The 27,503-nt window shown below is 42.3% G+C and overlaps 1 protein-coding gene and 1 pseudogene across 14 annotated transcripts in view; both read right to left on the minus strand.

Annotated features, from left to right (window-relative positions):
- Positions 1-27,503, minus strand: part of ANK2 (ankyrin 2) — a 648,733-nt gene that overhangs the window by 19,730 nt on the left and 601,500 nt on the right. For 9 of the 14 annotated variants that reach the window (XM_075543900.1, XM_075543894.1, XM_075543902.1 and 6 more), the window contains 7 exons: positions 25,916-26,012; positions 20,928-21,156; positions 20,071-20,196; positions 19,208-19,330; positions 16,979-17,011; positions 15,603-15,624; positions 3,761-3,835 (listed from right to left, as the gene is read on the minus strand). In XM_075543900.1, the coding sequence (XP_075400015.1) occupies positions 3,761-3,835; positions 15,603-15,624; positions 16,979-17,011; positions 19,208-19,330; positions 20,071-20,196; positions 20,928-21,156; positions 25,916-26,012 (705 nt within the window). Of the gene's footprint in view, positions 1-3,760; positions 3,836-5,534; positions 11,784-15,602; positions 15,625-16,978; positions 17,012-19,207; positions 19,331-20,070; positions 20,197-20,927; positions 21,157-25,915; positions 26,013-27,503 lie in introns of all 14 variants that reach the window. The other 5 variants (XM_075543904.1, XM_075543898.1, XM_075543903.1 and 2 more) reach the window with 2 other exon arrangements.
- On the minus strand, positions 616-2,090 carry LOC142443068 (MKI67 FHA domain-interacting nucleolar phosphoprotein-like; annotated as a pseudogene).

A 27,503-nucleotide genomic window follows, 5' to 3' on the forward strand; every position in this document is an offset into this window, starting at 1 on the left:
ATGCGTCTTGAAAGTGATTCATATATGCTTTTTCCCCCTCTGAGCATTGATTATTGTGTAATGACTTAAAAAAGAGAATAGAATCAATCACTACCATAGCAGAAAAAGTATCGTGATGGATAATTATAATTCATAAGTATAATTCAGACAGAGTAAGTATAATTATACATTAAGTATAATTCAGCACGATTATATTCAAGCAGACTTATTCCACAATGCAAAAGACTGTATTACAATTAGCATATCTTCATAGTCCAAGATGAAAGGTAATAGAAAACTGATATTGATAATGTCTGGATACAAACAATTTCTCCCTTTTATTTTAGTGACGATAGGAGGTGTATTTTCTAGTCACTGTTTGAATATAAATGACAGAGAACTAGGAAATATGAAGCCAAAACAAAATTAGCTGGCTGAAGAGGCGGCATGAGCAGGCCACTGCCAGAACCCTGTAGTTCAGCAAGGGGCGGTGAGCAGTCATCTGCTGTATTTGCGGGATTGGCCCTGGTCCCGGTCCTGGTCCTTCACAAATCGTGCCAATATCTGCATCTTATTGCACCCAGACCTGGTATCAAACTTGCCCATTTTTCAAAAGCTATATAATGCATTCAGTCACTATTTGCTTTTCATCTTCTTTTCCCCCCTGACTTTGGAAGGTGGTGGCTGAGTCTCTTGAATTTCTCCCTTGGCATCAACTGCAGGCTGTTTGAGAATGATTTCATGATCTTCATGGTCATTGAATTCAGTCACTTCAGACTTTCGCCTTTCCAATTATGACGGTGTACACACTGGGGTGGAGCCCTGGCTATTCATAGAGTTCTGAAGATCACTGTTTAAAGCATTTTGGTTTTTCTTTTTTGGTAAAATCAATAGGGGAAAACTATCAACTATTCCTTTTTTAGCTTCTTCCTGAGCAATTTGTCTTTGTTTTTAAATCACTTCTCCTTCCAGAGCTTTCTCTGAAGTGTCCGTTTCTAATTATACCATTTCACTGCTAGATGGGATGGCTTTGAAAATGGAATAGCCCCGTCTTTGAAAAGTTCTCCATGGACTTTTTCAGATGGCATAAAATCATACTTAAACCATCTGGCTCAGATGCAACAAAGTCCACCTGGAAGAAGCACACCAACCTGTGTGATCACGGGGTGTCGAAGGGACAAGTATCAAGCATCAAAGAACAAAAATTCATATCATAGTGAATGAGGTGAGGAGTGTGGGATGGGGACCCACAGCCCATTTGTAGGCCACTGGACATCCCTTACAGAAGGGTCTAGGGGAGGAGATGAGTCAGTCAGGGTGCAATGCAGCAACAATGAAACATACAACTCTCCTCTAGTTCCTAAATGCTCCCCCCCCCCCCCCATCATGATCCCAATTCTACCTTAAAAATCTGGCTAGATCAGAGGATGCACAGTGGTACAGATAGGAACTGGAAACACAGGGCATCTAGGACAGATGATCCCTGCAGGACCAGTGATGAAAGTGGTGATACCGGGAAGGTGAAGGGAGGATGAGGTACAGAGGGGGAACCGATTATAAGGATCTACATATAACCTCCTTCCTGGGGAACGTACCACAGAAAAGTGGGTGAAGGGAGATGTCGGACAGTGTAAGATATGACAAAATAATAATTTATAAATTATCAAGGGTTTATGAGGAAGGGGGCAACAGGAAGGGAGGGGGAAAATGAGGATCTGATGCCAGGGGCTTAGGTGGAGAGCAAATGTTTTGAGAATGATGAGGGCAATGAATGTACAAATGTGCTTTACACAATTGATGTACGTATAGATTGTGATAAGAGTTCTATGAGCCCCCAATAAAATGATTTTTAAAAATCACACTTAAGAGTCTTACACCAAAAAGGTTCATTGTTTCAGCAACTATCTTGGCAACATCATCTGACTCAAACTCCACAAAGGCAGAGCCTTTGCTATTTCCAGTCTTTTTACTTCTGGACAATTTGAGTCTTGAAACAGCACCAAACTGGGGGAAATAAACCTTGAGCTGGGGTTCAAAAAGGCCTCAACCCACATCCACTACTCCGGGGTAGGGTTCTCTTGCTGGGCCGTGGGACCATCCAAGGTCGCCATGTCCCAGTTGCCCTAGCTGAAATGCTCCACGGGAAGCCTCCTCAATTTCTCACTGACAATGGTGACTTAAATTAGTCCTGATTCTGAGTTCTTTGGAAAATAATGGATACACCTGCAGTGGTTGGAGAAACTTTCTTTATTTGACTTACTGTCACATGAACAAAAGGATTAGGAAAGCACTGGCTGACTTGGGAAGAAGCCACAAAGTTCTGTCTTTTCTATTTCCATTAAAATTCTACATGAATGTTGACACACTGTGTTGTATGTAGATATGAGAGGATCTTTTGAGGTTCCATTTGTTCGTATCTTTCAAAATGGAAAGAAATTTCTTTAACTCAGTATATATGTATATACTCACAAAACCATAGTACTGGATAAGTATATTTCTCTTTGATAACAGAAATAATCTAAATATCCATTAATAATGGCTACCAATAAAATTAATAGTACATGCATACTGTAGAAATATTAAACAGCTCCTATTCATCACCAAAGTCTTCTAGAAACTGAAAAAAATATTTATTCCCATCATATTGTTTGCCTCAACTAAATAGGTCTAAGTAATATAAAGGAAGCCAAATTGGCAAACCTATTTTAATGTGTTAAATCACAAGTAATATATAATGAAGTATATCTTTTAAAATCTATCATTCATGATCTGTAAATAACCCACATTGAGTCAATAATTCATTTTACTCAAATAAAACATTCTTGTTTCTTCAAAAAGTAGTGAAGCATCTCATTATTATATGTTTCAACAGTCAGCAAAAGATATTTAACATTCTTTACATATGAAGATATCTGATATAAGGTATCCAAATAAAAAGTCCTAGTGAAATGTCAAATACAATCACCATTCTTGAAAATTTTGTTAAAGGTAGTTGTGAAACATAATTACATCCCCAAAGTTTTGATATATATAATTATCAAATAGTGATAGTGTCTTTGCAAAATCTCCATATCTAAAGTGCTATTATTCCAAATTCCAGAGAGACTGAAATACTAGCTGTACTAGGTTACATAATCTGTTGTCAATTTGAGACTGAAGAGTGAAGAGGTGGGGGTTAGCCTGTCAATTAGTTCACAGCTTGATGACCTCATTTGGAGGTGCTAAGGAGATAAATAGCTCACTAGCAGTGGGACACATGCTTACTCCCTGGGAGATATTACTGACAATGAGCCACATGGAAGCACACTGATGGATCCAGAGCTGAAGGAGCTGAAGGAGCCACATGGAGATGCATGGCAGCACTATTATGCTTCCACTGCCAGTGGATCCACAAGACTTCCCATCCTGCACTCAGCATCATTGTTTGTGAGGACATATTGGCTAATATCAGACTTATAGACTTGATCTGGATTCGACTGGGATGTTTTCTCAATATTCAATTGCTACTGTATATAAAGCTCTTTCTTATATATACATATGAGTGTCTATGAATTTGTTTCTCTAGTCAACCCAGACTAACACTCTAGCCTTGGGCCACACACAATACAGAGTCTGAATTTTCTAATTCTTACTTTACTACTTGTTTCACAAGTTGGTGCATCTTCTCCAGAGAAGGGGGGGCGGGAACCAACCTTTTACATTTGTAATAATATTTAATTGATCCAACTATATCATTTAAACCAAACAATTTTGTTAGAAAAATGGGTCATATTCATTTTACCTGTCCAGCTGAAGCCAAGGTGATCAGCAATATAAGCCAGTCTTTCCTCGATCCGTTCCTGCTCATCCTGTGGATCTATTGAAGGTCAGAAAGAGAATGGCCAAAGGTTGTCTATGGCAGGAGAGGAGTCACAGGACTGATTCCAAGCAACGAAGTCACTTGTCCAAGAGTTTCATAGTAGCACAGATTAGCTTACTTTATAGTTCATATTCAGTGATGTGTTGGGCTAATTTCTGGGATGGGATGGGGAATAAATCTAAAATGAATCACGAAAACCATCGCTTCCATATCTCTTTAATCAAGACTAGTCTGAGTCAGAATCAACTCAATGAAAACAAGTGGGTTTAAAAAAAAATTTGGATTGTCTATTGTAATCACTGACCATAATTTAAGTTGTGGATTCCTAATAATCTTACAAAACTCTTCTTGAGTTTTCAGAGTGAATATTGGCTTTTTTATGAAGTCTCATTATTTTTAACCATGGAGGTATAGATCAATTCCAAGACAAATTTGAATGGAAACACCTCCAGTATTCATTCCAGAGCTTGAGCAGGGTCAATTAAAACCACCCAAGTCTTATTGAGTGGGAGAATCAGGCTTTCTGCTCCACTAAAGATGTTCAGCCTCAAAACCCCCAGGAGGCATAGGCAGCGTGGTCAGAGACATTTGCCCTGATCCCAGTAGCCTGGAGGGAAGGGGTGATAACAGCCTGTGTATGAAAAGGCGTGGAAAGTCCACGGGAAACACTTGGAATGAAAAGAAAATGGAATTTTTTTCCATGGAGCTTTTGAAGCCTCCTCATATTTGGTATGTGTGCATTATAGTAGGATCCAGCTACCTATGTACTTGGGGTACAGTTTCCACGAGCTTGAAAGACTTATTTGCTTCAACAGACTATCAGTTTCCAGCCCCCATTACCTGATGGGCAGCATTTTTTATCACAGTGTCATGCAATTATTTTGTTTTAATAAATGAAATTGAGTATTAGTCTTTATTGGAGAGAAACTGGAAGACCAGAGACTACTTCTCAAAGCCACCGATGGTTTTCTTTTCTAGAATTCCAAGGGAAGCCATCCCTTTACAGTCAACTAAAAATGTGCAAAGCTTGAATTTGTGTTGTCTGTGGCATGTAATGGGAAGTCTCCATTCATCGACCACATAAAACCATGTATATATATTTTTACCTTCTGTTTGCTTGCTTAAAGGGTTTACCAATGGCATCTGAAATCCAACCTTTCTCATTTAAAAAACAGATCCAAATTCCACACCTGGAATTTGATAGGTGAAATCTTCTCAAGCAAATGGCTTCCTAGTGATTACAAAACTGTAAATACAAATTAAGGTTCACAGGAGCCGGAAGAGGACTCCTCATCTTACAAAGAATGTCAGTGCACTCATGGGGCTAAACCAGAGTGCTGCGTCCGAGGCGACGCCTGGGAGACCAGAACAACACAACTCAAAGCTTGCATGGCTTGACGTGCAGGGCCTAGAAAGAGGCAAAAAACCACCGTTGCCGGTTGATCATGTTTATGTGTTCCATAAGCATTCTCATTACTCAATCTTGAGACTGTTTTCATAGACAAGAGTACACAAAGAAAGCACAAAACATAAAAGGCTTACACAAACACATTTACCACCACAGAAAGCTTAAAGAAAATGAGACACAAAGTACCAAATGAAACAAACCAAGAAGAAAAAACAAAAGACCCCAAAAAAAAACTATACCAATTTTATGACATGCGTAGCACAGGGAATCCCGGTGGCCGGCAAATACCTTCAACATGGTCATGGCCATTTTCATCAGGGATGCGTTCAATCAGAGTCTCAATGGACTCATCCCAAATGGGCCTTGTGTCAAAGATGTCCTCGGGAACAGAGTGCTCGGTCTCAACGGTTGGCAGATTTTCAATGACTGAAACTTCCAGGGCACTACTGCTCTCATCATCAGACACTAACTCCTGCTCCCTCTCTGACTGGGTCAGTCGATCCACTAATTTGGAAGCCTCATCGCTAATCTCCTCAAAAAATTCTATGGAGTTTCTGTAAAGGTCAAAGAAATGCTCCTTACTTTCTTTGGTGGGGCTCACGCTCCCTCTGCAGGAAGACATGGCGTTTCTGCTCTTCACTGGCAATCGAGAGGAAAAGACCTTGGGTCTCGTGGCCCCTTCTTCTGATTCTAACTCCAGCTCCCCGGCCTTCTCTCTGGTCTCTGTGTCTGCCTCAGTGTGACTCCTAGGGTTTTCTGGAGATTTGGGGATTGAGCCCAAAGGACCAGCATCTGATTCTGATTTGCTCCTACTCTCAGGGACTCTGATGGTCATGTCCATTCCCTGAGGAGCCTCTGACTTCAGGAGAGAGGGGTCCAGGGGTGGAAGCTGCTGCTCGGCTTTTTGGCTGGGGGCTTTGATTGGGATTTTGGACTTTGGTTTTGTTTCCTCCTCCTTACTTTCATCATCCTCACTGGGCAGAACGTCTCCAGCATGGGCACCCTCGCTCTCTGCAGATGAGGCTGCTGGTGTTGAAGCAGGCAGAGTCCTGACAGGTATCTTGGATTTGTTTTCCGTAGAAGGCACATTCTCCATGGGTGCAGTAGGGATTTCGATCACGGATTTTTGTTCCTCTGGGGAAGAATCGGGAGAATCATCATCTCGGTCGGAGTAGACAGATCTGGTCACTGTGGAAAAATCTAACTGAACTTGCATCGGTGGTGCAGAGGAATCCGGGTACGATGTCTGCTCCAGGCTGGACATAGGAGGTGGGTCACTCGCTTGCCTGGCGGGGATAGCCTGGACCCCTGAAGAAGTGGTCTCTGGTGTGGATGTTTCAATAGAGGCTGGCAGCCCTATTTGGGAGTCACCTGGAGCATCATGGGCAGGTATTTCATCTGCTTCCTCACTCACGTCAGTCGGAAATAAGCTAGCTTCACCTTCATCTGTGTCTTTTGATTCTGAAAGTGCTTGTGGCTCAGTTGATGGCCCCAGCTGTGGGGGCTCACCCTGAGGCACCCCTTCTTTTATGTCTGCAGAGAGGATCTCTTCCCTGGATTCCTGTCCGATTTGGAAAAAGTGGAAACTCTCATCCCCATAGGACCTCTTGGTCATGTCAATGGCCCCACTTCGGGTCATCTCAAACAGCTTTCCTTCCTGGAAGAGAAACGGATTTTGTTCACTTGTTGGGGTGCCTTCTTCAGTTGGGGTCCGCGCGGGAGTCGTGTCCGGTGTGGTGCCTTGCGATTGTCTGTCCACCATCAAACCAAAGATCTTTTGTTCTTCTTCCTTGACTCGAGCCTCAAAGGCTTCATCATCTTCACGGATTTCACTCCAGGCATCCGCGTCCACATCGGTTTTGGTGATAATGACTTTGCTGATCTGTCCACCTGCGACGGGCGGCGCGTTCGGCATAGCAGGCGCTAAGGGGGAAGCAGCGTGAGCTGACTCCTCTCCCCACATGGAACTTTCTGGTTCTGTGTCTATTTCCATGCCCTGGCTCTCCAAAGTAGATCGCTTGCTTGAAATCGCTTCACTCGAGGGGCTTTTGCTGACTGCGCTTTCCGCAGGGGACGTGATGGTGGGGGAATAAACCTCACAAGCGTGCAAGTCTGTGGTGTGGCTCACATCCGTGTGGGCTTTGCTTTCTGCACTTGAGAAAAAGGGTTGAGAAGGAACATTTTCATACGGGCTTGTGACTTGAGGGTCATCGAGTGCATCCATGTCAGCGGGGTCCGTCATTGGATCCTCCACGGAGAAGTGAGCATGTAGAATCGTATGGGACGACCCTTCCATCGAACCTTCTGTTCTCTCAACAGGGCGGTCGCTGGTTGAGACCTCAGTTTTTATGGCAGAAGATGGGGCGGGGACCTCCTCATCCAGTTCTTTTCCTTCAGGGATCGGACCGGGAGTCAGAGAGGACAGAGAGGAAGAGCTTTCGCTGGAGCATTCGACTCGCAGAGATCCCACTTTCGAGCCGTCCAGCTCTTCATCTTCCGTGTCTATTTTGTGACTGTCTTCAAGAGCTGCGGATTCTTCATGGCCGAGCAGCTGCGCGTCAGCATCGTCGCTAGGTGAACTCTGGAGGCCTGAGCGGACGGGAGCACGCGAGCCGCTGGCACGGACAGCCTCACAGCCATGGCCATCGCAGATCTCAGACTGGTCGCGGTCTCTGTTTAGCTCATCATAAGCCCTATCTGCACCATCCGTGGAAATGCAAGGGCCGTCTTCAGGCAAAGAGGACTCATAGTCGTTTTCTTCCGCCCATTTACCTGACTCTTCTGGAATCTCTTCGCTCATCTTAAACGTGTATTGTTTGGAAACTATGGGTTGGAATTGTACTTCTTCGGGACTGGAATTGGAATCCATACTAGATGGAAGTGGCGAAGGAGGTTGTACTCGAATAACTGGTTCGGCTAATAGGCCTGAGTCAACGCCCTTCTTCAGCTGGGTCAGCTCAGGTTCACTTTCGGAGGAAGAAGAAGCCTTTCGGCTCTCTGAGGTCACTACCACGGGGACATCAGCTGCATCCCCTCCCTTGTCCAGGCGCTTTGGTTCTTCCGGGTCTGCCGAACAGTCAGCGTCTGGATCAGAGGACGAAGATTCTTCTTGCCTGGGTTCTCTCTTACAGTCCCTTTTGTGCTTTGCTTCTTGTTCAAGTTCATCAAACATTTTGATTTTGGTTACCATTTTAAACATTTCCTCTTCGGGGGTGAACTTCTTCTTCTCCCCATTTTCAGAGTCATCCTCCTCTGCACATTCATGAATCACAGCTGGCTTGGGTGTATTTGCATCTGTGGCTTTGGGCGTGACCTCATAGCTAATTTCTTCCGAGCTGGGGGTATCGGGAGAAAGGGGGCTCTTCCCGGAGCTCTCCATGAGGGAAGTTTGCTCCAGGCTGTCATCCTCAGCACTGCCGTCAGGGTCTCGGAGCAGCCGGGAGCGCATGGAGGTCACCTCCGTCATCAGTTCTGCTTTGGTGATCGCTGCGGGAAGAGGAAAGTGGCTTGGAAGAATGCCAGCCTTCATCTTTGGTTCAACAGGGCTGCTTTCCAGAGAGTCACGGCAAGGGGATTCTTTCAGAGGACTTGGTTCCAGGGAATCGGGAGTCTTGTGTGAAGAATTATCTTCCAGCACGGGGCTGGCTTCCAGAGAGTCTTTGTGGCTGACTGCTAACGATTCATCAGCCATAGGGCTGAGAACTTCGCTGTCCCGGCTAGGAAGTGCAAGTTCTAACCCTTGAGGACTGCGACTCACTCCCTGAGGCTTCCATTCAGTCCCTGAGTCTGATTTCACAGAAGCCTGGGGCAGCGCTGGGGTCTTTGTCTCCTCTGGGGGTGCAGCACTTGTGGGTTCCTGAACCTCAGTATCAGTGTGTGTTTCCTGGGCTATACCACCACTTGTAAGTTGACCTTCATCCCAGGATGCTGCTTGCTCAATTGGTCCTTTGGATGTTTCTTCTGCTGAGGACACACTCCCCCTGCCAAGGCAATCATCTCGTTGGGGGCTTGTGTCTTTGGGAGGGCCTAAGGGGGTCTCCTCTAGAACGCTATCGACAGAGAGATCTGTGCTCTCAGGGACTGCAGCCCGTTGCTCTCCAGAGCCATCGCTGATGTCTTTGGTGGTGGGAGCTTCTTTTCCGGAACCAGTGGCTGTCGGTGCTTCTAACTTGGGAGTTTCCTTTGTGTCTCCAATTGGTTGGTCACTTTTCTTTGGTGAGAAAGAGAGGCTTTCTGGGCTTGTCTCGGGAGTCTCTGCCAGGCCCTCATGCTTATAACTTTCTTCCGAACTCACCTGAGGGGTCCCTTCCATCAGGCTGCCGCATGGGGAATTTGCTATCCCCTCCTGCTTTAGGCTCTCAGAACTGCCGTCGAAAACATGGCTCTGTACGGAGAGTGCAGGGCGGAGCTCGTCGTTCATTGAATCTAGCGGGAATGTTGTGTTGAAAGGGCTAGTGAGTACTTGATCTAAGTGAAGCTGGGCCTTTCCAGGCTCTTCATTCAGGCGGAATTGTTGGTATTTGTCATTGTCTTCCAACTCTTGCTTAATGGCAGCAGAAAAGTCAGTGGAGGTTTTCCGGTCGGGGCTGATCTGGAGCTCCATTTCCCCTTGTTCGTCAGCCATCTTCTCTTTGGGGACCTCACTTTCTTTAAGGCTTTCTTCTTGGGGTGCTGATGGAAGAGGCTCCGGTGTTTTGGGGCTGAACACTTTCTCCTTGTCTACAAGGACATCTTCCTTCTTAAGCCCTAGAGAGGAAGTACGAAGCCCTCGCTTGGCCTCTGCAGCTCCCGTCGTTGAGGATCGCTGGCCTCGTTTGATTGTCTGCGTCTCGGTTTTCTGGATTTCCCTCTGGGTTAATAATATCTGGCCCTTTTCTTTTTCCACGCGAGCTTTGCCTTTTTCTTGTGGAAGCCGCTGTTTTGCCGATTTGTGCTCAAAGAGCCCAGTCTTATGTTTCGATGGGTCCTGACCTGACTGGAAGGCTTTCATCAGTTCCCGGACAGACATTGTCTCTTCAATTCGTTCTGTTTTTGAGGTGGGGGAGACAGGCGGCTGCTTGTCGGTCTTACCTGAAGGGGAGACAGGCAGGTGCTTGTCGGCTTTCCCAGATGCTGAGACAGGCAGGTGCTTTTCCGTTCTTCCTGAGGGTGATACGGGCAGTCGTTTCTCGGTTCTCCCTGGTGAGACTGGAGGATGTCTGTCTGTTTTCCCGGAGGGGGATGCTGGAGGGCGTTTGTCTGTCTTGCCTGCTGCCGGTGACATAGGTGGGTGTCTCTCTGTCTTTGTAGATGGTGACCCTGGGGAGTGTCTTTCTGCTTTTGTAGAAGGCGAGCCGGGGGAGTGTTTCTCGGTTTTACTGGATGAAGAGGCGGGTGGATGTCTTTCCGTTTTTGCAGAGGGGGACACAGGGGAGTGTCTGTCCGTCCTCCCCGACGATGACACAGGAGGATGCTTTTCGGTTTTTGCAGAAGTGTGCCTTTCTGTCCTAGAGGAGGGAGATACCAGTGCAGGCTTCAGAGAGGGCGATGCAGCTGGGTGTCCCCGGTGGGTGGTCTTTTTGGGTACCTCCTCTTTGCCTTTGACTCTGACGGGCAACTTGCTTCGACCTTTCTGCTCATCCTCCACTCGTTTCTGAAGGGCCTTGACCTTGTCCTTTATGGAGCCTATGGGAGTCTCTTCTACCAAAGGAGACGTGGCCTGAGCAGCGGGGAGAGCTTCCGGGGCTAAGCCTGAGTCTTCATCTAACGATTCTTCTGAACTCCCCTTTGTAAGTTGGGTTTTATCTGCACCAGCTTGTACACTTTCCTCTTTCTGTTTCTGTTTTTCTTTTAACTTCCTTCTCAGGGGCTTCTTGATCCCCAGGCTTGGTTTGTGTGGCTCCTGCTTGCTCTCTGCCTCCGGTGGGGCGGCCCCTTTCCCCTCATTCTTGGAGGAGCTCTTGCTAACAGCCGGGGAGGGAGGCTTCCTCCGCTCCCCGGGCACCTCGGGGACTGCCTGAGGTGGTACTTTGTGGTGATTTGCGTGGGAACTGAGATCATCGAGAAGATAATTCACTAACCCAGTTGAGTCTTTCTCTACCTTAACTTTGGCCTCTTTTTCTAATCTAATTTCTACACATGGATATTCCTGAATTTCTAACGGTGCCTTTTGCTTAGCCTCTTCTATTTCTTCCTCACTGACAATCACCCATTCCTCGTCCACCAGCCCCCTCCCAGACTCGGACCTCTGCACACTGCCTTCCTCCCCCGTGCAGGTCCCGCCTCTCAGGATGGCATCTACTTTCTCTAAGTCCTCTTTAACTCTTTCAACGATTTCAAAAGGCTCTCCTGGCTCTTCCTCGGCGGCCTTGACCAGCTCCTTCACCTTCATAGAGCCTGTCTTATCAGACACGTCAGTGGTCAAGATGGCGGTCATTTTGATCAAATCTTGTTTCATCTCAGAAACTTCGGAGAGCAAATCCGGGCTCGCTAGGACAGGAACGTCATTAACCAGGTGACTTTTCAGGACAGATGTTTCTGTAGATTCTGTCTCATCATCTTTGATGTGGATGTAAAAACATTGAAAGTAAAAGGGAGATCAAAAAGGATATTGGCAAATGTAAGCAGGACTGAAACGACAGTCTTTTTCCTGCCGGTGGGAGGGGCAACAGAATGGGCTGGGAATGGTGGATCCGCAGGGTCTCAGGGTACACGAGCAAAGCAAGGCTAACGGAAAATAAAAAATAAACTGAGAAGGAAAAATGAGCAGGAAATAACTTGCTTAATTTTCTCACTGGAGCACATCCACACGTACAACAAAGCTCTTCACAAAAGCCCAGATCCCACACGCACGCAAGAAACGTCACAAATCAAAACAACAAAAGAACGCAGTGAAATCACACAGGTATCTCAAGATTGTTAAGATGTTACGTATCAATGTTCAAAAACATAAAAATAAAAGAAAATATGGGGGGGGGGAGGCGGAGGAGAAAGAGAGCATTAGAAACTGCAGAGTCGATTTCCTCTAGGAGAAAGCCAGTGAGTAGCAGCAACGTGACAGCATCCTTTCTTACGATGGACATGCACGTTTCAGTTGTAAACAATCAGAGCGTAACACCTGCGAGCCGCCAATACGTGGGGGAACCAATGAGCGCGTGTCTGCTCAGCTGCTGGCACTGACTGGCCTTTCATCTAAGGGAAATTCACACCTGACAAGGAAACAGAGTCTGGTGCTGCGAGGCGTGGCCCTTGCCTGGAGCAACCTCCTTGTGTACACAGAGAATGGACAGACCAGGGAGGGAAATGAAGGAAAAGAAAGGACAACAAAAACAACCCTCGGGACTAAACTTATACGTGAGTCCAAAGTTAAAACACAATGCATGGCAACCCAAACCGGAGACAGTCACACAGGGACACACACGCAGTTTATGTAAGCCAAGTTATTTCCATGCAAAGCAAAGGCGGAGTAAACTGCTGGGGCTGGGGCCTTGCTTCGAAGCGCTGGCAGGAGGATGGTAACAAATCAGAAAGAATATGTAAACCATTACTGTGGTGAAGCGTATTCATTTCTCTACAAGCCAATATGGACGCTACTGGGAGGGGTTTTCAAAAACAGCATGGAAAAATCCCATATCGTTTAGTTCCATTTCTCCGTGAACTTCGTGAAGCCCCCGGTATCTGTGGTCCATTTGATGGGATTAGGAGTGGAGGCATCTACCCATGAAGGGCGGGGAAGGAAAACCAGACAGACTCCTTTTGGCTTTACTCCTGAAAAAGACGTTAGGCCAGAGTCCTTCAAACGAGAGCTTTTGTAGCGATAATTTTATGCCTCGATGAAGATTATTTAATAAATTGTGTTTTTTTTTCCTTAACTAGAAACCAAATAGAAGTCTATACCTGAAACTTTGTTAACATTTACAACATCTCGAATGACTGAGGAGACTAATGGGCATCATATCAATGTAACCTTTTTTTTTTTTAATATGGAACACTTCACGAATTTGCGTGTCATCCTTGCACAGGGGCCATGCTGCCGAAGCGAGCACAATGTAGCTTTTTAAAAAAATGAGATTAGTTTGTAATTTCTTCTAGGTTGCATGTACCTGGGGAGCAAAGGAAAAGGTCATTTAAATGCAGGAATCCTGAAGATGAAAGTAGGGGGGTGAAATAAAATCTATTCTAGGCATAAAAGGTTCAATGAGGGCAATGCTAATCTGTCATCTATACAAAAGTGTCTCCTTTAGAGAGAAGCACCATTTGGTGAGAAGGTATAATTTGGGACTATGCATGTATCAATATGTAATTTATATTAACACAGATTTATTCACGAAAACCTTCAGAGTTTGAAGTACTTGTGATCTGAATAACTGAATATTAAAATAGGGAGAGCTTCAATTGAAAGGTGTCCTGGTGGTATAGGGTTACATGTTGGGTTGAGATCTTCATGGTCAGCAATTCAAAACCACCAGCAGCATCAGAGGAGAACAAATGGGCTTTCTACTCCTGTAAACAGTTACAGTCTCAGAAACCCATGGGGTGGGGGGGGGGTCGCTGTAAATCAGCATGGACTGGATAAGTCAGCACAGACTGAGTTGGTTTTTTTATTTATCAACTGAAAGCATTCTAATAATTTGGTAATAAATAAACTTATGATAGATCTGGTGGTATAATGGTTCCATGTTGGGCTGCTAACATTGAGGTTGACTGTTCTAAGCCACAAGCCACTCCTTGAGGGAAAGATGAGACTTTCTACTCCTGTAAAGAGTTACAGTTTGTGAAAGTAACAGGGGCAGTTCTACCCTATCTTATAGTCAGCACAGTTCTAGTCTGCCCTGTCCTTATGAGTTGGCATTGACTCGACGGCAGTAAATTTGTTGTTTTTTTTTTTTGAGGCCCTAGAAATCCCTCTGATTATCTTCCTGTGGCAGTTACATAATCTCCTGTCAACTTGAGCAAAGGAGTGGAGTCTAGCCTGTCAATCAGGTCATAGCCAATCATGCCTCTGTATGGGCATGACCTTCTCCTGAGGATTCTGGGAACTTCTTCTTCCTCCCTGGAGGTGGGACATGCTCGCTGTCTGCCTTCCCTTACTGCTGCTGAGATACTCAGAGAGCTAGAGGAGACACATGGAGACCCGCGTCAGCATTGAGATGCCTCTACCGCCACTGGATCCACAAGACCTTCTACCCACCAGCCTGTGAGCATTCTGCATTCATTATCATTGCATGTGTTGCATGAGTCTGAAGAGGAATTATGGACTAGTATCAGACATATGGGTTAATATCAAACTTATGGACTGGATGTGGACTGGGCTGGGATGTGTTCTCAATATTCAATTGTTCTTGTATAGAAAGCTCTTTCTTTCTTATACACATATGAGTGTCTATGAATTTGTTTCTCTAGTCAACTCAGACTAATACATCTCGTAAGGGTTCAGGTGACCATATTAAACATAACTCTCCATTTCCCCCTCTTTGGAATACCACCTTAAAATACAATAAATGAGAATATATCTTAAAGTGAACAAACATTAAAAAATAAATTTTCTATTGTTCTAAAACATGTAGGAAATAAAAACAAGAAATATGTACAAGAAGTTAAAGAATCATTTGGAAGTGGCCAACAAACTGTTAATTGAATGTAACAAAACGGAAATGATTCTAAGGTCTTTAAAGGTATAGACCTTTAAAAACCAGTTCCCCGTGTACTGGATTTTCTTCAGGGGTTGAATAATAATCAAAAACTCGCCCTATGAAAACATACTAGTGGGGTAATCCTGTCATCTAGGAAGGTTTCATTTGGGGCTCCTAATTTTCTTTTTCCAGGAAATTTTCCACATACAGCTTTGGAGGCATCCGCCCTAAGGTTGTCAGTTATACTTCACCACAGTAAAAAGTGTGAAGGAGGGCTGGGTAGGGGGTTAGCATTGGCTGCAGACTAGTAAACAGTATCACTTTTTGAATTTAGGTGTATCACACGTAATTAATGATGCTCTAGAGAAGTCGGTGTCAAAAGTGATACTGCGATGTCAATGCTTAAAAAAATGAGATGATCATGTTATGCTAACAATGGGACAAGAACGGTAGGATGGGGTTCTTAAACAAGCATAACGGCAATAGCAGGGTTAACAGGGATGTCAAAAGAAAGTGAATGCTTAGATGAATAATCATTGCATATTTTTGATAATTAGCTCACAGAGTAGATATGTTCATAATTTAACTGGCCAAGCTGCTTTTAAATATATATATTAATCATTAATAAGGATAATATATCAATATAATACGTTATGGTTATTAGTAAGGACAACTAGCTTGCATCCTAATTCATGCGTTACTGTAGCCAGCTTTCGAACAAACTCAATTTTAGTTAAAATCTTACTTTTTTCTGATGTCATATCGATCTGCAAGAAAACATACATAAATTGAAATGATTACAATGAGTGTCTCAGCACCCCTGACGTGCACACTAAACTCCTAAATTCATCATTAGACACAGGACGGTGATACCACAAGCTAGAAAAGAGAGTAATTGACTATAGTTCTTTCTGAGGTACTTTGATTCTTTTCTTAACTTGGAGGCAATTTTGATTTCTAGACACTATGTGTTGACAGTCCTTTCTACCATGAGTCCTGTGAAGGTAGGGCCCAGGTCAAAGTAGACATGACATGTCTACATGGACTGGGGAAATGCCAGGAAGGCAGAGAACTAGGGACTAAACAGTGATGCTTTTCATGAGAAAAAGAAGGGCAGGACAAACACCATTTGTTAAGAGGAAACACTGCAGCTTCATAGTCTGCCGCCCTACGAGTGTGCCAGCGCCTCAAATCCTGAAAAGGAAAGTGAGAAAACGGAACATACTTGTGTCCCTGAGTATTTCCTGAAAATACTCAAAAGAAAAATAAGGCAGCCAGTGGGGAGGGGGAAGCATTTGGGAGAATAGAAAAGTTGGTTTCATAAACTGCTCTTTCTAGAAGGGAGACGGTTATCATTGTTAATAGCGTCTATTGCACGTGTACAAATCCCTCCTCTCCTTGTCCTGCTCCATAAAAAAAAGTGAATTCAGAGTTGTCTTCGGAACGAATAATGCCTCATATTTTAAGCGCAGTGGTGAAGGAAAGGTGACATATGATAGTTATTCTTTGTATATTTTTGTATTCTAAATGCACCATAATAATATTAAAACAAGAACCTGGTATATATGAAACCATTCCAGTCCAACAGGTAACAATTACATTTGTCTATCTTAAAAACGGATGCGTTAGTAGGTAAGCAGGAGGACATTTTTGATATTTTAAAATTTATGCCTTATACTGGTTGGGAATTCCCAGATCTTTATATGGGAAACAAATACATGCTTGCTGCCACTTCTGAAGCAGATCGAATTCAAATGGCTATTTCAGGGCCACTCCTCGGAGACTTACTTCTTCATCTGAGATGAGGGCAGTAACAGCGTATGCCCTACTAAGCGATTGTGCTTGTGAGAGGCCTGTCTTGATGAGTATGCGTGGCACATTGGAAAGACCCAATCTTACAGCCATGGCTCATTTTTAGTAGAGTTCTATATTATAAAGTTATGGTAGCTTAATGGATGAACTACAGGGATTTTCATCGTTTTTGGCTCAGAGAGGTCAGTAAAATTGTGGCCCTTTATTCACTAAGAACAACTGTAGGAGCCATCTACGAATACAGGTTAACTGTGCTCATGTTAGTGGTTTTAGCACTGACCCAGCCATTAACATGTGATGCTGTCATACCTCTTCCTCTTGTTCTTGATCTGACTCTGATTCCTTGTCGCCCCAAGATGCCATGCAAAATAGAATAAAGAGAGCCAGAAGAGTAGAGAATATTTAGAAGAAATGTAAAGCGTAAACACCCTATTAACAAATGTCAGCAGGCAAGCACATATGCAGACATTGCCAGAATTCTCTTGCTTCTTGTTAAAGAAGACGGACAGAAACATTAAAGAGGACTGATATCAATGCAAAAGACTGTGGACTCAAGATGCAAGAACCAGGTCATAACCATATAATTGCAGATATGAGAGGTCACGTCAACAGCCCAATGCTTCACTTTCAGTGGCTTGATGGCCTTGCAAGTACTCATGGGCTACAGAAGGAGTGACTGCAGATGTGGACTCCAAGTGTTCAGAGGCAAGAATGGGTCCATGGGGAAAGTACTTTCAGTAGAGAGGCAGCCCTTGGGGGTTTTATTGTGATGCTGCCGCTAGTCGCTGTCAAGCTAATTGCCGCTCATGACAACACTTTGTGTGCCCAGGAGACTTGATCTTCTGAGAAACAGATTGCCAGGAGAGCGGGCTAGAACCACCAACCTTTTAGCGCACTGTCAAGTGCTTAAATATTTGTGCCACCAAGACACTCCTTTCTGTTATAATGGAGGGTACTTACTGAATCCTAACGTATAACCGATGTGTAAAACGTCTGGCATTTTCTTTTTGGGTTGAGTTCATACATGGGAAATTGTCCTGCTCTCTGTGTTGGAGAGGTCTTGACTTGGTAATTCGATGGATAACTGAATGTTTTCTGTTACAACACACTGAAAACTCGTGGAGTCGGAGACCAAGCTTACTCATCTTCCTGTATCACTCAGGTGTCTTGCCCACAATGACACATGCTTGTTTGTGGGGCTTATTTGGTCCTTGCATTGGCTGATTCATTATGCATCAGCTCCACAAACCTTAAAGGATATTCTTCACTACTGCAGTCAGGTGATAGTCCGCTCGTTTGGGTGACTGTGTCTACTATAGTATCTTAATTCATGAGACTAAGATGCACATCTGCACGTGTTCATAATGCATTCTTTTATTTGTATCAATTTGTAAGAACGTGCGTGTCTAGCATGATGTTGTGGGCCATTCTCCACATTATGCACAGTATCTGCCACACTGATGAATTAAGCAAAACATGCAACCTGACAACACATTTAGGTTAGGAAGTTCTCTGATGGATGGACTCAAGATTTAGCATTTGAAATATATTTAGACTTTATCCCCCGTCTTACCTGCCCATATTCATGCCCCTCCCCTATGTCTAATCCATATACTCTAATTTAATACAACCTTTTTACACATTGCCATAGGAGACTTTCTATTAAAAAGGAATATTGGGAAGAAAGCAAGCGTTAATAGTTAAAAGCAAAGTTCTAAACAATATTTATTTAATTCAGCTTTTGTTTTGATGTTCTCAGAATAAACAAAAAATTCTCTAATGGAGAGACCTGGAGAGAATGTGATATCTGTATACCTACTTTGGGTTAATAATCAAAATAATTTTTCTTTTTAAAATACAATATAGAAAAAGTATTCCTCGCAATGTAAGGATATGTCTGTAAACCGAGAAAGTACAAATGAGCAGGTGATTATTTTTACAAGATAGACTATGATGTGATTTCTTAAAATTTAATGGTGCAGTGTTTATGTGTTGGGCTGTTCACAGCAAGGTCAACAGTTTGAAGCCCCCAGCTGCTCTGCAGGAGAACGACAGGGCTTTCTACTCCCGTGAAAGAGTTGTAGTCTTAAAAAAAACCACAAGGCTAATTCTACCCGGTCCTATTGGTTTGCTGTGAGTTGGCGTCAACTTGATGCCAGTGAGTTTGCTTTGGGGTTTTATTCTGCCTGTGAATCCGAAGGAAACAGAAGCAAATGGTAGGGCAAATGCCTGCCTTGTCTCACCAAACCATGAACAACAATCCAATGTTTTTATGGAAATACTTGGTCCAAGAAGTTAAATGTTTAAGCCGATTTTCTTTCTTCCATGTCCAGGCAGCATTTCTAGAAATTTGCATTGAAAGAAAATAAAGGTAGAACTGCTATTTTCCGTTCTTCAATTGAAAGACAAAAATCTTCTTACAGGAAATCGATACTGACTTCTGTCTGGTTGTATTCAGTTTCTTTGCTTTATGTTTAAGAGACTTATAAAATAAAGCCCCATGCTGCCTGAATTGTAGCACAATAGACCTTACAATACCTTTGCATAGATTGGCAGAGTGATGTTTAAGTTGCAAATAGCTTGATGCACCAGGCCTCTTGTGGATTTTGGCTCCTTCATAAATGATAGTCGTCCGCAAGGTTCCTGAGTCGTATCACGTACCTTGGACAGGAAGGACATATCGTCTTTATTCATTTCATGCACATTATTTATATTAATTAGATAGTAGATGATGCTCAAAGTAGAGAGAAAATACAATTCATTTGTTAATGGTAACTCTGGACTCATAAATGTTGCTGGTTTGTTTTTCTAATTCTCATTTAGAACAACTTTTGCAAATCCACAATATCAAACCCTAGTTTACTTACATAACTGTTTCAATGAGTACATTATTCCTGGGCTGTGAGGGTTTAATGTGATAACCTGTAAAAATATCTCTCTAATCAGATGAAAACATCAAACTGGAAATGGCTATTTAAAATATTCACTGGAGATCTGGCAAAACTTTGTAAAAAGAGATTTTCAAACATATTCCTGATAAAACCATTTAAGAATCCTGTTTTGTGCTTGTTTTTCCTCAAACAAGTGAACTATTAAATACTGGTAAAATATTATTGAATCTAATCTAATGCCCTTGTTTTAGCTAGAGTTAAAGAAAATCATGTGCGGGCAATCATAAAAGGGATGGGACATAAGATTTTCAAATATACCAAGATTTTAAATGGCAATCATTTCCCCCCAGCTAAGTCATTACATGACACAATGTAAAAACTGGGGAGTTTTAAGGATTTTTTTCAATCCTTAGTTCAAAAACTCAGGAAATCATAGGCCAGTCAAGACTTAAAAAAAAAAAAAGACTTAAAAAAAGATAATAATAAAAAAATTTTTTAAGTTTACTTTACCTTGACAAAGAGAGGAAGCCTATTTTCTTTAAAGGCAAAGAAGCTGAATATGTGATGCTGGCCACTCTTGGTTAACGGCACCAGGTTGCCAAAGCAATCCACATAGATAGGTTTTCCTTCTAAGACCTGGCCGAAAAGAGTGAGAAACACAACATGCAATAGCTTCACGTATGACTTATTTACACCAATAAGAAGTGATGACATTTCTAGAAACTTCTAATTCATTACATGAGTACACTGACATGTTATCTTATGGAGGACAAAGCACTTCATAGCAAACCCTCTTCTGCCTAGTAATGAGAATCTTCCATTATACGGTGACATTGAATATTCTTATAGCTAACGCTATCACTTAGGATGCTACCCACAGGACTACTATTTTTAAATCCTTGCGTTCCTGATTGGGTCATTTTTGACATCCTAAAGGGTCAGATTACTTGACTCCAAAGACCTATACCAATAGAAAACGTCCCGTAGAAAAGCCTGGTCTGTCCTACAATCACAAGGTGTGCTTCCCTGACCATTTCCTTACTATTAAAAAGTAATACGGAAATTAAAAACCGTTTTGGTCATTTACATGCTTTGAGTTTATCAATAACTCCTAATTTTCTCCAGACTAATCCTTAAAGAAATCATCTTACCTCCCCATATGCTCTGAGACCACCCCAATCCGATTAGCTTAAATGGGTCAAAATTGGCTAATTTGGTACTTGACCTTCAAACCGATCAAAATGTGGATTGGTCTTTTTAAAAAAATTAACAGTTCTATCTGCTAAACTCTACTTTCAATATTACAAGTTAATAATGGAATAAACAACATGTGGGTTTGAATAGGCTTTGCTAGGAAAATTCAGTACCTCCACATCCCTGCTTCTGGCCACCTCAGCAAAGTTTTCTTGCTGTTCAAGGGTTTTATCCACTTTATCATCGGTCATGCAGAAACATCTCAACCTGGCTTCAATGGGATCGTGTGACTTGGCAAACACTACAAACTTGGCCATATACGGTACACAGATGATCTCTCTGTACACTTGCGATGCGAAGGTAACGGATTCCTGGATCTGTCGACAGTCTATCAACCAGAACCTGCAAAAAAAAAGACAAAGTCACCTGTTTACAGTTTAGAATATTCCTTCTCCGTTCAGAAGAATCACTTCTTGAAATAAAAGTATGACCAAAGTAGTCATCAAATTGTTCTTTTAAGAAAGAAAGGAGAAGGGAGGGAAAGGGAGATAAGGAAAAGGGAAAAACTTAAAAGACAGGGAAGACGTATGAGAATTTAGAGGAGAAGAAGAAATAAAGGTGTGAGGGGAGTAGATAAAGATTTACCAGGTTTTTAAGATCAACCATTTAAGGACTGTATTTGTCATTTTCTTTCTTATTAACTCCTGAATTTTCAATCCTCTAAAAGATATCTTAAAATTACCATGGACTGCCAGAAGAACAACCAAATTTGTTTTGAAGGAGTTACAGTTAGAAACGAGGGTGGCGAGGCTGTAACAAGCACGGTGGACTTGTTTCCAGGGGTACTGGTCTCTGGAGAAGGACGCCGTGCTTGGTACAGCAAAGAGTCCGTGAAAAAGAGGGAGGCTGTCAAGGAAATGGATTGACACAGTGGCTTTAACAATGGGCTCAGAGGTAACCACTGTCAGGATGGTGCAGGCAGACGTGGGGTTTCATTTCATTGCATACAGATTTGCTATGAAGTGGGACCAATGACCAATTTTCCTTGATTTTCCTTGCCTACTTCATTCTGCTTCCTGGAACTCTTTCAAGAAACTGATCCTGATTTTCCTTAACTTGATCATCATCTTTATCAAGGTTCTCCAAGAACTGAGTTTGAATTAACCCAGTCGCTCAAATAAATAAATAAAACCAAAGCTTCTGCTCAAAACTTATAAGCATTATTGAATAAACATTATTGAAGAAATTATTGGCTCCATTATTAACTTGTGATTTGGGATCTCCACTAGGTCTGTGGCATTCTTTGGCAATTTTCCCTCACACATCCTCTTAGCCAATGCAGTTAATGCAGCTTAAACTTTATGACACTCTTTGAGAATCCACCCTTACTGGGGTTCTCAAGAGAAAGAACTTCATTGAGGAATGAAAGGTCACCGGATGGAAATGTTTCTGAACTGCTCTTTACACATCCTACGGGCTTACAGCGCCTCCTCTAGCAGGGGAACCTCCCTACGAATGATCGGTCTTTCCCCCTGACTTATTCCTCATAGACTTGAACATTCTCCAACGTTCTCTAAGAACTCATCTTCTCTTTCCTTCAAGTTCCTGACCCACTGGTCTTTTTTTTTATGCCCCCCCTCCTTCTCTCTTTTTGAAAAGAAAACCTAACATTCACAGTTGACAATTTTTTAATGTTGTGTTTATTGCTCCATTCACTAGAGTTTTTGGTTGGTTGGTCTCATCATCCCCTAAAGCTACTCTCCTAGAGTTTACCAATGAAGTCCCATTTGCCAAGTTCAGTGACCTGTTTGTAGTTATTATTCTACTTTCTCTCTGAAATATTTGATGTTTAACTGATGCTCATTTTGAGAATATTTATTCTACAACATTCGTATTTTCTATAGCTCACAAATAGTTATCAATATTTGTTTCTCATTTTCCACTTGTGTTTCAGATGTTGGTGTTGAAGAGTCTTCTCAACTCATATGATTGAATTTTTATGAAGAACCTCTTTGTGATAGCTATATAGCTTGGTGATAACTTGTTAAATAGGTTATAGGGGTGGAGTCTAGCCAGCAAATCAGGTTGCAGCTTGATGACTTCATTTGGGGGTGTGAAGACTATAAATAGCTCACTGGAGGCCAAATACACTCTGCCTGTGACACCTTCCTGTTGACAAGTCACATGGCAACACATTGAGGGAACCAGAATCCTGGAGCTGGAGGAGCCACATGGAGCCTCACACCAGTGCTGACATGCTTCCATTGCCACTGGACCCACAAGACTTTCCACCCACTGGCCTGTGATCTTCCTGTATTTGGCGTCATTGCATATTTTGCGTGAATCTGAAGAGGGCATTATAGATTGCTATCAGACATATGGACTGGGCTGGGATTTTTTCATAATATACAATTACTCTTGTATATAAAGCTCTTTCTTATACAAATATGAGGGTCTATGAATTTGTTTCTCTAGTCCACCCAGACTAACATATTCATGTATTTACATAGTTTTACCTATATATTATTGTTAAACTAAAAATACAAACTCACTGCCACTGAACCAATTCTGTCTCAGAGTGACCCTGTGGGACAAGGTACAACTGCCCCTGTGGGTCTCTGAGACTGTAACGCTTTAAGAGAGGAGAAAGCCTTATCTTTCTCCTGCGAGCTGGCTAGGGGTTTTGATACTTGACTTTGTGGTTAGCAGTCCACTAAACTACCAGATTTCCTGACTTGGTCTTACTACTGTTATTGTTAATTGCTGTCAAGTTGGTTGCAACCTAGGATAAACCTATGTGTAACAAACTGAAACACTATCTGGTGCTGAACCATCCTCACAATTGTTGTTGTGCTCTTTAGCTAGTGTGTCAGTCCATCTCACTGTGAATTCTCTTCTCCTTTTCCAGGGACTGGTCCCTCCTGATAACACGCTTAAAACATGAGTGATGAAGTCTCACCATCATGGCTTCCAAGGAATGAACTACCTAAACTTCTTCCCAAATCAGACTCAATATTCTTAACCAACACCATAATTCAAGTGCATTGATCCTTCTCCATTTTTTCTATGTATTGTTTACTGCAAATCTATAACTAATAGTTGGTCATTCATATTAAAACAACAACTCACTGCCATTGAGTTGGTGTCGATTTAAACAACTGTGAGTTTCTGAGCCTGTTCTACTTGCTGCTCTTGATTTTGGGTCTCAGCTTGGCTCAAGGTGAAGCTGGTGGTTTAAACCTTGGACCTTGTAGATTGAGCCCAATACATAAACACTATTCCGCCAGGACTTGGCGGTATTGCTTAGATGACATATAAATCCAGTGGTGTGCTGATGTTTCACAATTTGCTCTCCAAAAGGGAAGTTACGATTTAGTAACATTTGTCAATTTCCACAGTATATATGTTCCCATCGTGGTTGATTCCAAGTTATCCACCAGATGCCATAAAGTTGGGTACAGATGAATAGTCCCCTCTAATGTGTGAGCAGGTATGAGATAACTTCAGAAGACCCCGGTCATTCTATAGTTTTAGTAGGCAGCACCAATCGGTTGGCTCAAAGGAAACGTAACTCACACGCAACAATTCAACTTTCGCTGTTGCCCAACTGCTCATTTGTTTCTCAAATATGATGCAGTGTATGCATACCTTAGTAAGGTACATACCTTCACGATCCTTCCAGTGGCTAAAACTTCAACTAGAATACCTCTCTCACACTTATAGATTTGTTTATAAAAACTACTAAATCTACTTCTAAACTTTCTAATAAAACTTAGTCCATAATTTATATTCCTTTATCACAGCTACAGATCAGGCTGATCTCTTCTTTCACAGACTCAGAGACTGTCTCTCTATTGTTCTTGATTGTACCCTCTGTACCCAGTTCTTGGTTTATGGGAAACAGTCAAGAAATATTATGATAATTCATGTAGTTACATATATTTGTCTTGGGAATTAAATTATGATTAGATTAACATACTAAATCTTCAATTCTTGTTCTAATTTATAAGACTTTCCATAAAGAATGTTACCCATTGACACTTCAGCCTTTTTTCCTAAATTCTAAGGCCTCTTTGGTCTTTCTGGCTATCCCTCAAATACACCTTTTGTACTCATTCTCTGCACCTCTGTTCAGGTAGCACTCTTCCCACTTCCATTTGTGCATTGGGTCCCTACTTATTTCTCAAGGGTCATCTCTTTGCTAAAATAGTCTACAACTACTCCAATGTGATCACGCTTCTCTGATGTTTTTGTAGTGCCTCTTGTGTGTTCAGTGACATTGGAGTGTAGATACGTGATTGGTAAAGCACATAAAAGGATGCAATCATAGATTCAGTAGCTGAGTCTTCTCAGTGACTGAACTGCAACCACCTGCAACTACACGCAGCTATTGCTGTGTACACTTAACTACTCGTGCATCTTTATCTCCCCTGAGTGGGAACTGAACCTTGACCACTCTGAACTTCAGTTGTCTTATCTGGACATTATACCTCTTGTCCTTCTTAATTCATAAAGTTATAAACATTTAAAATACTTAGCAAGTGATCAAGAATCATACCAGTAGGAGATAGTACTAATAACTTAAATTATTGCATACATTTGAAATAAAACAACGTAGTTTCAGCTTTCTAAAGACATGCAACATATGAGTGATAGTCACTGATTGTTCATTATTCAATTGTATTAGGATACATAAGAACTACTGACGTCTCCAAGCCCTTTAAGCAACCCACGGTAGGCTTTGTTTTTGATTACTGTTGTATTGGAGACAGTAGTTCAGGTTGTTCTGTTGGCAGCAGGAAATTTATCAGGCTTAAGACCTTCGGGGCCGGAAGAAATCAGTGGATGGCTGGGCAAGTCAGATTTAGAGTCTTAAAGTGAAAGCTGACAGATGCATACACATTAAAAAAAAAAAGATTCTATCTCATTGAAAAGATTCAACCAACACTGCTGTACCTTGAGGTATTGTGTCATCATCATTATATTTACTGGTGAAAATAGTTTAAAATATGAAACAAATGCAGACCATATATAACTGAAAATCTTTTCGGTATTTTTAAAGAAAGTAAGGAGGAAAAAAAAAGTTGATTCCCTCCCCCACGATTGGGGCTGTTTGAAGGAGCGATATCCCAGGTGGCTCGCATGTGCTGTATGATCATACCTGGCAGACACATTGGTTGTAAAGGAAACACATTCATTGATAAAGGTTAATGGCGTAGTTCCTGTGATATCCTCCCACTGGGCAGGGGTGGTTCCACCTGAAAAAACAATACAATTGTTGAAAAGAGTTTAGGCAAAACTCCAGACTCTGGGTTGGAAACTAATGCCTTTGCAGTGTTCACTGCTCACGGGTGTACCCCACTTCTCAGCATGACGCGCTGAGAACAATGGCAGACGCTACATGGTGAAGACGGCCCAGTGAAAACAAACAGGAGATGTCCCCTCTCAAGGAACTGCAGGTAAGGGAGGCTGCATAAATAGATGCTTCACGTTGCTTGGCATTTCTACTCTCTGCCTATCATCCAGGAATTTGTATTATATTGGCTAAATCCTGAAGCTTATTTGGAATTGTATATGATTGCTTATTTTTAAAGATCTTTCGACGCACTAGGGATCAGAATATTTGGTTGAAAAAATGAGCAATCCAAATATTCTTTTATTCTTGAACTTCACTTTTATGCAATTGCTTCTATAAAGTGTTATTGTTCTAGAATTTACCCTCGAATGTGTCCCCCCACCAAGAAAGAGACACATGTTAGAAAGTACAAGAGGTTCAGTCATTACTGAAGGGGCTGCAGGGACAAACGAGTGAACGGCAGGTGACGGTCTTTGAGCCTAAATAAGATTTATGATGACCGCCATCTTCCATATTGATGGGGACGTTAGACTCGCATAGGCTGGAAAAGAGGACATCTTAAAGAGATGTAGGGAAATATATATATATAATATATATATTGGTATACAGAAAAGTTTTGACACGGAAGTTTCTTAAAGGAAGGAATTAGTTCCCTAAGAGAAGTCAAGAAATGTACATAATAAGCATTTAAAAATACATATTTTGAGAGCATAACTCTAACATAACATAACATAACAAAACACATGCCCAAAATATGCTTTTAAAGAGTAATAAGTTTAAGGAACTGTTAGTGCAACCCCTTTCAAGTAAATAGATCAGCGTTGTCTAAGCCCATAGAGGCTCTTCACTGCTCAGCTTCAAGGATGGGGTGTGCATCGTGCATTTTTCAACCTCACCCTGTTCATTCCCGTGCTGTTGTGCGGTACCCTATAGTAGAGTCAGCACACCCATGGAGCAAAATTATGTGGAAAATATTCAAGAATGTTAGGTGATATGCAGAAATGAGCAAGTGGAAAAGACAATGCCAAAGAACCACATGATTAACCTACACTCATTTTAGTCCATATATTCCAAACTGGTGTCATATTTTAAGTGTATGTGATAAAGTATCCTTTTTTATCATAGAAGCAAAACTGCAGTAAAAAGAAGAGAGGGATTACAGAGAACAAAAAAATCAGGGAAAATGTCTGCCAGAGTAAAGAAGCAATTAAAAGAATGTTTCTAAGACTATCAGAACAACCAGCAATGCTTGATACCCCTACAAGTAAACCTGGAGTGATTACTGGAGGCCACCGCAAGCAGTTACTGGCTCATCCAACAGTAGCATGAACATCTGCTGCTCCCACACCATGCAGTTATTTACTAACCGCGCACATGGTCAAATTGTGTGGCC

This window comes from Tenrec ecaudatus, chromosome 3, assembly GCF_050624435.1.
Source record: "Tenrec ecaudatus isolate mTenEca1 chromosome 3, mTenEca1.hap1, whole genome shotgun sequence".
NCBI classification, from domain to species: domain Eukaryota; kingdom Metazoa; phylum Chordata; class Mammalia; order Afrosoricida; family Tenrecidae; genus Tenrec; species Tenrec ecaudatus.